Source organism: Pelodiscus sinensis, chromosome 12 (genome assembly GCF_052426305.1).
Source record: "Pelodiscus sinensis isolate ZL-2025 chromosome 12, ASM5242630v1, whole genome shotgun sequence".
Lineage (NCBI taxonomy): Eukaryota > Metazoa > Chordata > Testudines > Trionychidae > Pelodiscus > Pelodiscus sinensis.
This window is the reverse complement of record NC_143063.1, coordinates 46,766,118-46,779,312: the sequence shown is the minus strand read 5'-3', so window position 1 is coordinate 46,779,312 and position 13,195 is coordinate 46,766,118. Positions and strand designations below refer to the sequence as shown.

Here is a 13,195-nt window from a genome sequence, read left to right as displayed (position 1 = left end):
CACAATCCTTTCGGATGTACTTTGTGATTGCTTTTCAATCTGTTTGAGTCGAGAAACATATAACATGCTTCAGCATGTAGACTGTATATCTCCAGGGTGGCATGACACATATTTAGGGCTTCTGATACAAAGCCAAAGTACTAAATTTTTTTAATGCGGTATCTAAAAACTAGTTTTTTTCAGAGAATCTCTCTGTGCTGTAAAGAGAGGTGGTAAGTGGTTATTATTTGTGTTATAGATTTTCTGCTGTTTGCTATTTTTATACTGTGGACATCTGTTAATCAAAATCTACAGTAAGGATTTGTTATATGAGAAGTCTCTGCAGCCCCTATCTTCACAGTCAGGAAGCATATGTTAGGGTGATTTTATTTATTGGATGTATTTCCAATGGGATTAGTTCTTGAGTCTATGGCGTTTTATCTGTGACCTGGAGAAAAACTTAAAACTATCACTCAGAAAGTTTGCAGATGCTACCAAAACTAGGGAATAATTAATAAAGAGGACGAGTCTCTTACTCACAATGTTCTGGATCACTTGGTAAACTGGGTGCAAGCAAACAATTTCCCTTTGACTATGGCTAAATGTGAATGGATAGCTCAAAGCGCGTAGGCCGGTGGTGGGTAGCCTGTGGGTCACACGGGACAAGTCAGGATAAGCTGGCCGGGAGACAGATTGTTTACATTGAGCGTCCAAAAGTATGGTCACCTGCAGCTCCCAGTGGCTGCGGTTCACCACTGAAATAGTCTTGGGACAACGTCTTTAAAAAATAGACATTTGTTTTTAAGTATCCAAGTAAGTGGCCTGATTCCTAAAAGGCTGAGAACTCTGCACTTCTGATGGAAGTAAAAGCACACTCAGGATTTCTGAAAGTGGTCTTAGGTGCTTAATTTTGGTGCGGCCCCACTTCTTGGGAGCTGGAGGAGCAGATTATCCCATTCCTGTTTCCTATGAGGTTCTTAGCCCTTCCTCTGAAGTATCCAGTACTGACTGCTGACAGGGTCTGAGCCTACCAGGCAATTCCTAGATAGGTTCATGTGTTTGAAATATTTTGGCTTTAATGTTTCCTCCATTCACTAAAAGTGGATAAAACCCCTAAAAAGCAAAAATGAAACTGTATTTTAAAAGAAAATATACACTGAAAAATACCTCCACTTACAATGTTTGTGTAGGGGCAGAGGTGAAAGGAAGTGGGTGCTCCCTGGTGTGCAGCTTCTGCAAGAACTTGCTGAGCTGCAGCAAAAGCCAGCAGGGAGCTATTTAAAGAACTGGCAGGGACCCAGGTTGCGATAGGACAGTACCTGTAAGAAATGTTAGGTTTCGCCGCTGGTAGGGGGCCTGTGGGATTGTGGGATATAAAGCTCTCTGACATGCTGCCTGGGAATGTGAGCTTTTGAGAGGCCAAATCTTGATAGAGTTCAAATAAAACATTTTGTTTCAAAACAACAGTAGCCATTATCTTGTCTAACAATCAACAGAGAATCTTAAATAATTCAACTAGCGACAGCACATGCCTCAACCTGTTCCACCGCCCTTCCTGTTCCCTCTTTGTATTCTTTCTCTGGCAATCCAGAATTGAATTTTCTCAGTCCCACACAATCACCATCAGTTACATCACCACATAAACTGGAGCCTCTTCCTGCTTCAGTTTGGCTTGTGGGGTAATAGACCAAATCTGAAGCCTCTTATTTACTGGATACCGCTAGTCTGCAAAGCAGCCTTAACCCTAAACCTAACCTTTTTCAAAGGTTGTGCATTTTAATTGTTTTACAGTTGCTCAGTAATAATATTGACAGTATTTAGTAGATAATAACAGTTATATTGTTCCTAATCTGATCACTCTTTATATTTTTAAATATATCCTCTAGATTTTTTTTTCAGAGGTTAAAATATTTAATAAATAGATTTTCTTGGATTCTAGGACACGATTGTTGAGTTTGACGTCTTTGATCCCTCCTGTTTGCTTCCATCATGCCCGGATTATTGGACCTATGATGGATCATTGACCACTCCTCCGCTTACAGAATCTGTCACCTGGATTATTAAGAAGGCCCCAATAGAAGTTGATGAAACTCAGGTATTGATCATATCAATTTTCTTTTTAATGAAGATCATTTATTGCCTGCTACGATAAAGAGGAAATGAACACTCTGCAAAAAGAGAAGTTACTTACCAGTAAGGCAGAGGACATAGAGATTGCCTGCTGGCCCAAGGTCTATTTAGTTACCTGTGTCAGACAGGTATCAGCATTGGATGCTTCAGAGGTAGGTGTCAGAACCCTACAGTAGCAGATGTGGGATATTCTGTCCCCAAATAAGTCTCATCCTGAGCTCTAATAGTAAGAGGATGGCTTGACATTTTATAGCCCCTTAAAACAAATTTGGTAGCATTAACTATAACCAAAGTTACAATTTAATCATGATATTTTTAGTAAATGTCATAGACAAGTCACAGGCAATAACAAAAAAATCACAGCTGTCCATGACGTATGTCATAAACACCCCCTTATTGAATCTAGGGGGGTGGAGAAAGGAGTTGCCACTGTGGGGAGAACCCTGGGGGGGTAGTGGGGCGAGGAGGAGCCCCAGGGGACTAGCTGCTCCGACCTCACCCGGGACCACTGTAGGAGTTCCCCATGGCCAGCTGCATCAGGGCCACTCCCAAAGCAGCTAGTGTGGATGGCTGTGGGGCCATGTTCCACCTGAGCAGCTGGCTGTAGAGCTGCACCAACAGCGGCAAATGTGGCGGTCCCCAGGTGTGCCTGAGCATGTGGCCCTAGGGTCAGCCACACTGGCCACTGCAGAAATCACGGAGGTCACAGGAAGTCACGGAATCCACAATCTCTGAAACGCGGAGCCCAGACTATAACAGATAGTCTTGGGTGGCCGGAGAAATGTCCATTTCTTTTTTGGAGTCTTGCTAAGTTCTTGACCACAGCGCCTTCCCGTGGCAGAGGATGTTGCCAATACATGTTCACGCTTCTGGAGTCCGGGCACTTGTGGTATAAGCTTCCAGAAAGTACTAGGGAGGAACATCCTTGCTTCCCTTCCCCTTGTGCAAAGTTCCAAGGATATTTTTTAAGAAGGGAGAATCTCCAACTGCTTTTTAATTCCTTCTGACTGCTGAAAGTGTAGAGAGCTCAAAGCTTAGCAGCTTTTTCAAATGCCCTTTTGGGGAATAGATGTATTTATAGTCGGTTAGAGTGGCTGTCAGCTTTTCTGTATTTAAAAGAGGGTGAGGGGTAGGGTTGTTAAATATCGGTTAATTGAATAGTTGATTAACCTCCGGAATTCTTATCGGTTACTCGACTATTCTATTGTCCCTGGGGGTGGAGCAGGCAGCCATTTCACTCTGGCCCCGCTCCCGAGGAGCCCCTACCACTCTGTGCTGCCTCCTATGATACAGAGGCAGCAACATGCGGTGCCAAGTGGGAGCTGGTCTGCAAGGGGAGCCAGTTTAAAAACCTGGTCCCCTCACAGACTGGCTGCCTGTTTCCCCACACTGTTGCCTCTGATACAGAGACAGCAGAGCAGGGTGGAAGCACCCCATGTCCAGGGTGGGGTCTGAGCTCCCCGACCCGGCGTGAGCCGGAACTGAGCCGGCCTGCTGGCTCCTAATATACGTTAAATGCAGAGTCACAGCAGAGGTAGGTCTCGGATCTGACACAAGCCAGCACGGAGCTGGCTGCTGGCCAGCCTGCTAAAAAATTTGCTGGCGCGGGGGAATGCATGCAGTCTGTAGCATTAACCTATACACTTTTGCTTATCAGTTAATCAATTATACTGTAACATCCCTAGTGAGGAGGAAGGAGGGGTGCCCATAAGTGAACTATTTAGAAGCCACCTCAACCAGGAACTTGGTAGTTTTGGGTTGGTAATTCTACTTTACGTTCTAACATTCAGCCAGCTTTTGTCACTGAGTATTCCCTGCTGCTGTTAATTTTAGTGCTTCATGTTGCCAGCTTAATACTGCTCGTTGGCATGAAATAGAGGAGGAGACGTTCCAACAGGACAGAAGAGGCACAGAGATTAGGAGCAGCAAGATGCTACAGTTACAGTTTTCACCCGTACTCTTCAGTATTCTCCACCAAAACACACGCATTAAGAATGGCTAAATTATTATGGCATTAAAGAGATTGTTTCAGATCTTGGGAAAATTTGTCATTTAAATGACGCATGATCTATTCCTCATAGTTTAGGAAGCACTGAAAGCAAATTCATTCTTTTTCAACAGGTTATTGAGGCTTTTCCAGTGACACATACAGGGATGTCAACATGTCGTCGACTATACAATTAACTGATAAGCCTAGGCTTATTGGTTATCTTGTTGACTATATGCAGTCCCTCCACCCTTGCTGCCTCTATCAGAGGCAGCAAGTGGAGGGAAGTGGGAGCTGGTGCCCATGAGGTGCTGGCTTTAAGCAGGCTCCCCATGAGCACTGAAACCGCCTGACTCCTCCACCACCCCCACCCCCTCTATGCTACTGCCTCTGATAGAGAGGTAGCAGTGTGAAGGGTGAGGGGAGCAGCCTGGAGCCAATACATGCGGAGAGCCAGCTTTTAAGCCAGCTCCCGGCATGTGCTGGCTCCACAGACCAGCCTGCCCCCCCTCTTGTTGCCTCCTACAGAGGCAGGAGAGGCAGGCAGAAGCAGTGCTGGGGGGAGCCAGCTTGGTGGCAGCAGTGCAGCAGGGAGGAGAAGCAGGGGAGTCTGCTGCAAAGCAGCCCCTGTCAGCAGGAGAGTCTGAGCTCCCGGTGGACAGAGGCTGCTCCACATCCCAGGGATGTCCCAAACGGACAGGGGCTGCTGCCACCCATCACAGAGGCAGCAGCATGGGGCCGTGACAGGTACTGGTTTAAACTGGCTCCCCTCGTGGACCAGTTCCACCTGCCACCCTATTTTACTGCCTCTGATAGAGAGGTAACAGTGTGGGGTGGCAGGGGCCTCCCCAGGAGTGGGGCGCACTGGCTGCCGGCCTCAGCTCCACCCCCAGCGATTATTGAATAGTCGTGTAACCACTAAGATTTCCTGCAGTTACACGATTTTTCAATTACCCGATAGCTAACAACCCTAGATGCACGGCAAGATTGTCATTTCCCTATAAAAACTCTGGGAAGTTAATGTTCAACAGTAAATTCAAGAAATTACAAATTGTCAAACATCGGAGTATATATGGGCATATGGCTTTGTTTTACACAAAAGGGGATGAAAGAAGAGTTAGTGAACTGAAAGGTAGAATAGAACAAAGAAGAGAAACTTTAATTTGAGGTGGTAGCGTATTCCCTTCTTCAGTTCAGACTCTTCCCTTTCCCTCCCTAAAAATTCCATCCCTTATGATAGCCAACGTTCCCTTTTGAAACTGCTAAAAACATCATCTGCTGGGCGTCTGGTTTTTGAAAGCCAACAGCAACACACGGGACTGTTGTCAAAACCTACTATTTCCCATGCATCAACAAGTGTGTGTCTGAAATAGGAGCACAGACGGTGCCGTTAGAATGTAATGTAAGAACGCTAAAATCCAGAAAGATTTATATAATGGTGGTACATACACAACTCACGAACACTCACGATTCGGCACTGTCTTGGGATTGACAAGAAATTGAAGGTGAATAAGATGTAGATGATTGGCAGTTCAATTATTATGGTGATATAGTTGAGAACACGATCTTTATCAGCAAGCAGTGAAGATCTACTGCAAGTGGTGCCAAAATCTCTCAGTACTTGAGTTTAGAAGGAGCTCTGATACTTTCCATATGTGAATGAGCTCATGTTTCTTTTACGCTGCTAGCTCTCTGACAGCTAAGTCACTCATAGTCATCATTTATTATTCCCAGCTTGAGGAGTTTCGGATGCTGCTCTTCACTTCAGATGGGGAGGAAGAAAAGAGGATGGTGGACAACTTCCGCCCGCTTCAGCCACTGATGAATCGGACTGTCCGTTCATCCTTCCAAAACCACCACCTACTGAACATTGAAACAAGACCTAGAGAACATGCCCACCAGCATAGCCCATAGTACTGTACATTTTACAATATCTAAAAGTTACTGACAGACACTTTATTTTTCAAAATTCTGTATGCAGTGTGTGTATACACTATAGAATTTCATAGTGATTTAAAGGGATTTGGGGTTTACTGTTTGGCATTTAACCTTCATTGAGTCAGCTTTGTTGTAGAAGCACATACTTGTTTTTACTAAACTTCTAAAGCAAGTAGCAGTATCTCATAGCATGTCTCAGGATTCACATTGAGAATTTAAAGCAAAATAAGGAAATGAGGTTTCACCACCCCATCCCATGTCATGATTAGTTTGTATCTTGTTAGATGCTTTTGCTTTAAGACTTCTTTTCAGGCTAATAACCTCATCAGAGCAACACTAGAAGGTAGGGGCCACAAAAAGAAGTCTCTCATAGATAACAGATCATGTCCACTGTAAAGTTATTTGGGGGGAGGAGCTGAAAAGACCTTTCCTGGCGGGGGGGAGGGAATGGATACACTTTGTAAAGATTGGAAACAGTTTTTTGAGTACTTTGGTGCGTATTCTAAAGTATGGCCTCTTGTTAGCTCCCTCTGATAGCCATAGTTTTCACTGACTTTGTAGCCTTTAATTTACTTAACCATGTGCATCATGCAATGTTTGCTCTAATCTTTTCCATCCATGTGCAGAATAAATTTATGTGCACCGAGGCATGTGCATATGCATCACCAGTAGAAACAAAAACCTACCTGTGAGCACTCTGCTAATTAGCTGGGCGGCATTTTAATCTCTCCTGAGTGGCTGCCCAAGCTCCCAGCTTACAGGGAACACTGCCATCATGTGGGTGACATTTATGTACCAGTGGCTAAGTAACTCCTCTTTACCGATGAAGTCTGGACCTCAGAAGTGATCTGGAGTAGATATGTTTATGTCATTTTGGAGAACAAGTAAGAAATCTTGTCTTTAGCTAGCAAATGTGAAAGGCTCCAATAAGAGAGGTCCCTGAGTGTGCGTGAGATCAGTACATTAGCCCTTCAGTTCAAAATGTTGAGCTTATTTCTAGTTTGCATATTTGAGTGGAAAACATTTTGTGTGGGGAGGGGTTCTGTTTATTTTGAGTATGGACTTTTGCCTAGCTCATGTAAGTGCCTTATTGTTGTCTCTGCTTCCTTTACTAACCCATCTCTAGCTGATTGCCTTTTTGCCTGGAGAATGAGATTTCCTATTCTGCCTTAAAGTGTGGTACTGTTCTGAAATGAACGTGTAGGTAAATGGCTCTTGGCGCTCACTAGATCTGCTCACCTTTGTGTAGTCAGATCATATCTGCCCACTTACACGTTACAAATAGGTTTTCATATCGGTTACCCATTCAGGGCACGTCTGTACTCACTGGCGAATTGATGCTCTGGCGATCAATCTTCTGAAGATTGATTTAGTTGATCTAGTATAGACCCGTAAATTGAATGCTGAGGGCATTCTGTATTCCTCGCAGTCATGAGGAGTAAGAGAAGCCAACGGGAACGTTTGCTCCCATTGGCCTCCCGCTGAGTGGACACCGCCAAGGCTCGGTTTGATAAGCCAACTCCAGCTTTGTATTTTATGTGGCTGGAGGTGTGTGCCTTAAGCCGACCTTCCTGGTCCAGTGTAGACCAGGCCTCAGAGCCCCCACAGCTAGTTGGGATTGAGTTGGATTCCATTCCTTCTTGTGCAGCAGCAACAGAATGGCTTCTTAACTTTCAGTCACTTATAACTGCAAAGAGTGGTGGGCCGGGCATCATCTAAATAACAAGGGGCTGAAAGGAGTAGCTGATGCCATAATTCGGTCTGTAGAACCACTGGTGTCAGTGCATGAGATGAAAGATCCCAGGGTGACCCTTGGAGCTCAGGTGAAGTTTGCTGAACTCCAGAAAGTGAGACACGGTAGATGAGAGAATCTTTTATTAGACAAACTTCTGTTAGTGAGAGAAACACACTTCCAAGCTACACAGAGCTGCTTATTAAGGTTGCGTCTACACAGCAGCATTGTTTTGGAATAATGGCTGTTATTCTGAAATAGCAATGCGAGCATCTACACAACAATTCGGTTATTTCAAAATAAATTCGAAATAACAGACAGCTTATTCCGACTTCTCTAAACCTCATCCATGAGGAATAACTCCTATTCCGAAATAGCTATTTCAGAATAGCAGTAGTGTGGACTCTACACTGCTGCTATTTTGAAATAGCTCTTCCCCAGGGCCATTCAAACTAATTACTCCCCCCAGTACTTCCTGGGCTCTAAATCGAGGTAGCACATCCTCATTAGGGAAGCCTGCCTCGGACTGATTTTGAGGTTTCCCCATAGTGTAGACATGCTATTTTGAAATAAGCTATTTTGGAGTATTTTTTTTTCTGGAATAGCTTATTTCGAAATAAGTATGAAGTGTAGACATACCTTACACGTGGGAAAGGTACTCAGAGTATGAGTGAAAGCTTCTCTCTTTCACTAATAGAAAATGGTCCAATAAAATATATTAACTCACCTGCATAATTTGTGTCTCATGCTAGGATCAACACGGCTACAACAAAATTGCAAACAGGCTAGGAAATGCATCATTTTGCTCTTTAAACTGAGCATACTTGACCTGGATTAGGGATGTTAAACTGCAAGTAATTCACTAATTGAATAGTTGATGCAAAATGCATCGACTAATGAATTAGTGCTGTTGCTACACTTCAAAGGCAAAAGCTCTGAAATGCCTGCCGCTTTGAAATGCCATGTGCAGCCTGGGGCCAGCGAGGGTGTTCCCAGGCTGCATGCGGCATTTCAAAGTGGCAGTGCTGCGGGGAACCCAGGATCAGCTGGGGACTCCCCTGCTGACCCCGGGCTCTGTGCGGGGCTGCCACTTTGAAATGTCACGTGCAATCTGATAAAGGCAGCAAGGTGGGGGGGAAACGACTAGTTGACAGGCTATCCGATAAGCATTTCCTTATCGGATAGTCGACTAGTCCTTTACATCCCTAACGTGGATTCATTGATAGTGAACATGAAGCTTAGCAACACCATTCTTACAACTACTTTTCAGCATGGAACCACACTTGAAGGTGGCAGTAACTTTGACTCAGTCATTGAAAAGGTATCTTTTATACCTTCCCTATCACTGCCACTTTCCCATTAAGGGAGTGATATTTAAACTGTTAGAAATGGCTAACTATGGTATTCGGTAATCTTAATCATGCTGCTTTTACATTTAAAAGCTAGGATTCTACAAATAAATATAGCTTAAATGTACCTTAAATATTTACACGGATATAGTAGAGAAAAGTGATTGTAAAAAGGCTACTTCTGGTAGAATAACTGAGTGAATGTTTCTTTAAAAGAAGTAGGACCCCTACAAGCATCTGTGTAAATTACTTTTCTAGCTAGCTACTGGTTTACATTCTTTTTTTAAGCCACAATGGAATGGATTTTTCAGGTTTTAAATAATTTCTTATCAAGGACATAAGGACATTTTAGGTCTTTAATGAGTTAATTGCAAATTCTTGCTCTCTTCAGATTACAAAAATTGTTTCATGAGTTGATGCAGCTTTCATTGATATACGTAGATGTAAAATATGTTTGGGGGCCATCATAAACACATGCACTCATGCCAGTTATGCAGATAATAAGCTGTATTCATGATGTACATTTCAGTTACATATTCCGTGTTCTGTTGAGGATGCAATATCTGGAAACAGATTTCAGTATTGAAGATTCTTGTTATATTTTCTTAGCACAATAGACAAGTTTTTACAGGGATTTTTCTGTTACAGTTTCAGTACTTGCATCTGCCTCTGTTTACATGTTCACATGGTTTTGTGTGTCTGTGGCAAAGAAAGAATATATATTTAAATTACAGGGTGAATTGTCACATGTTCATGCAATTAGCAGAAGCTTTTATTTTTTTTACATGTATGGTGAATGTATCAGCCTTGAAAAAAATGTATTCACCCAAGGAGAGTTGTTCTTTTAGGAGTAGCAAGTAGGATATCAGCCTTTTCCCTCATTCCTCCAGCATCTAGGTAAGAAGCAAATGATTTGATATGGTAGCTAATAGTGTGTAGTTACATTTCATGATGACTTTGCAAGGCTGCATTCAGTCTGACAGGTGCCCCAGTAGTTCTCTTAAGGCTTAACTTACTTTAGATAGCAGAGTATAAAAGGGTGTGAATTTATGACAAACATTTTAGTTATTTAATACAGCTGTAACTAAAAGGTTTCTGCCTCATTTTTTTTTCAAATGTGCACCTTATGCTCTTGTACTGGAGGAAGAGGGGACTTCTATGGCACTATTTTACTGCAGGATAAAGAGAACCTAGGAGTTGCTGGTGTTGAGATAGGGGAGGATAGTAATTGTTCACTCTTATGGTCAAACTTGTGTGCAGTAACAGGGCAAACTCAGCACAAGGAATATTATTGTGAGTTAAATATCACCCTGATTAAAAACCTGGTGATTTGGTAGCCTCATAATGTTAGAAATACAACAGAATATTAACTACATTCCAGAATTCTCAGGCCAATATTCGATGTGCAACTGACACATCTTTTGTACTTGAGCTGCATTGTTTTTTACCTCAGGTTTGGGTGAAGAGACAGACTCCTTCTTGCCTTGAAATACATACCTGTATGGCAGATTATCTTGATCTCTCAAAAGTCTGCTTGCTACTAGAGTACTAGAATTTCATTACTCATGTTAAGGAACCTTTTTTTTCTTTTTTCTGGTAATCCTAGGTGTTGATAATGTACCTAACATTGTGGTGTTTTTCCTTATTTATCTTCATATTTGCCTTCCAGTTTGAAAGCCTTCATTTTTAACCTTGTCTGTACTTATTTCCTTGGCGGTTATTGCGCTGTGTATTTTTAACATATGTATGAATATATCCTATGCTCATAATTATTATTTACTTATTGAATCATCTGGTAACATGGAATTTTTTTATGTTTGTTTTATTCTTCTGGGATAAATCCATTTATTTTTAGTTACCTGATATAAAGAAATTCTTAGCTGCTGTATTTTTAGAAAATATTTAACTAGTGCATATATACACAATAAAATAATTCAAAAGAATCTGGGTGTGTATTTGTATATTTTTTTCCCAGTTCTACAAAACTTAGGGGGTTTTTTCCCCAAGAAAACAATGTGCTTATTCCATAACAATGAACTGGTTCATCAAGTGTAGAGTGTAAGCAGACGTCAAACATTCTGTTATCTGTGAAAGACTCTACTGAACTGTATTGTAATTGGAATTATGAAACAATGAACCCGGCTGTGTGGAAGCAGTACCGCCTGGATAATATCGAATGGTTCATTGTTCTCTTGAGCTGTGCGAAACTAGGACTGTACATTTTGAATATCCATTTACTATTTCAATTAACACTTAGACTTAGACGTGACTTGATGAAATGGTCAGTGATGTTCCTTTTATAATATTGCACATTTTTGTTAACACGGAATATACTTAAACATTATTTGTTTAGCTTGTAATTTCCTCAGCTTCACATTTTGTGTGTTGCAGTTCTTTCCATGCAGTGATGTTGAAGATGTGTCAGTCCCAAGATATTAGAGGGACAAGGTTGGTGAGGTAGTACCTGATGAAGTGGGTTTTACCCATGAAAGCTCATAATATATGTAAAAAACAACATGTAGTCTAGTAGCACCTTAAAGATTAACAAAGTGGCATAACCCACTTCTTCAGATGATTGGAGTATTAAAAGTCCAGATCCAGTCATACTCCAGTCATCTGAAGAAGTGGATTGTGCCCATGAAAGCTTATGATACCATCTACATGTTTTGTTAGTCTTTAAAGTGCTACTAAAAACAATGAATAGTCTTAAGTTTTTCTCGTTACAGACTAACTCGGCTACCCCTCTGAAGCTCATGATATATTTATTAGTCTCTTAGGGTACGTCTAGACTACATGCCTCTGTCGCCAGAGGCATGTAGATTAGGCTACCCGACATAGTAAAATGAAGCGGCGATTTAAATAATCGCCGCTTCATTTAAATTTCCATGGCTGCCGCGCTGAGCCGACAAACAGCTGATCAGCTGTTTGTCGGCTCAGCGCGGCAGCCATGGAAATTTAAATGAAGCGGCGATTATTTAAATCGCCGCTTCATTTTACTATGTCGGGTAGCCTAATCTACATGCCTCTGGCGACAGAGGCATGTAGTCTAGACGTACCCTAAGGTGCCACGGGACTGTTCATTTTTTAAAGTTACAGACTAACATGGCTATCCCTCTACAAATTCTGTTACGCTACGTCTACACTGCTGCGCTGTTTTAGGATACTGGAGGTATCCCAAAATAGCTACTCAATGTCTTTTGAGCATGCCCATTATTTTGAAATATAACGGGCTCGCTATTCTGACGTCTCTGTAAACATTTTGGAATAGTGATTTATTTCTAAATAGGTGCTGTGTAGACAGTGCCAAATTTTGAAAAAAGCTATTTTGAAATTAACTCAAAATAAGCTATGCAATTTGCGTAGCTCAAATTGCATAGTTTATTTTGAGCTCTGGGTGCAGTGTAGAAGCACCTTAATGAGAGAACGAAGCTTTCAAGCTCAAACAGAGGTGGTCTGGCAAATGTACTCACAGTATCACAGCTAAATACAAGGTGAAACACTGTTTAGCACAGGTAGTTAATGCATATGTCAGGGGACCATTTCTCCAACCATAGAGAAAAAAAATCAGGGAGGGAGGTAAGTTTATCTGCCATAAATCCAATATCCCTATTCAGTCTGTGATTTTTAGGGTCTAGCAAAGTTATGAATTTAAACTCCCAGGCTTGTTTTTTGATGGTGTTGTGCAAGATTCCTTTGAGGAGGAGGACGGAGAAGTCAGGTATAGAGTGTTTGCCTTAGAAAAAGTGTTCGCCCACAGGTATGTAGTATTCTTGTCTTTGATCGCTTTCCTATGTGAGTTCCTTCAAGAGCGTAGTGCTTGTCTGGTTCATTTCACCCACAGAATTGCTGTAGGATGAGGTGCCCTACATGTGATTGACATGTGTAAGAACTATGGGTCTTGAAAAATGTGTAGTGTGGGTTGCTGTCCCCCTGGCCGTGGAGATATATCTTAAGGTTTCACACCTGCTGTTCTGGCAGGGCCTGGTGGTGCTTTGAGGTGTTGTGCCCTGGTCTGTGGGAAACTTGTTTTTGACGACATACATGGCAAGGTTAGGGGGTTGGGTAAAGTCCAGAAGAGGG

The 13,195-nt window shown here is 42.2% G+C and overlaps 1 protein-coding gene across 3 annotated transcripts in view; it reads left to right on the top strand.

The window, feature by feature from the left end:
• Positions 1-11,058, top strand: part of CA5A (carbonic anhydrase 5A) — a 40,298-nt gene extending 29,240 nt beyond the window's left edge. For all 3 annotated transcript variants that reach the window (XM_006118723.5, XM_089781540.1, XM_089781541.1), the window contains 2 exons: positions 1,919-2,074; positions 5,831-11,058. In XM_006118723.5, the coding sequence (XP_006118785.3) occupies positions 1,919-2,074; positions 5,831-6,010 (336 nt within the window). In that variant the 3' untranslated portion in view covers positions 6,011-11,058. The remainder of the gene's footprint in view (positions 1-1,918; positions 2,075-5,830) is intronic.
• Positions 11,059-13,195: the final 2,137 nt, after the last annotated feature.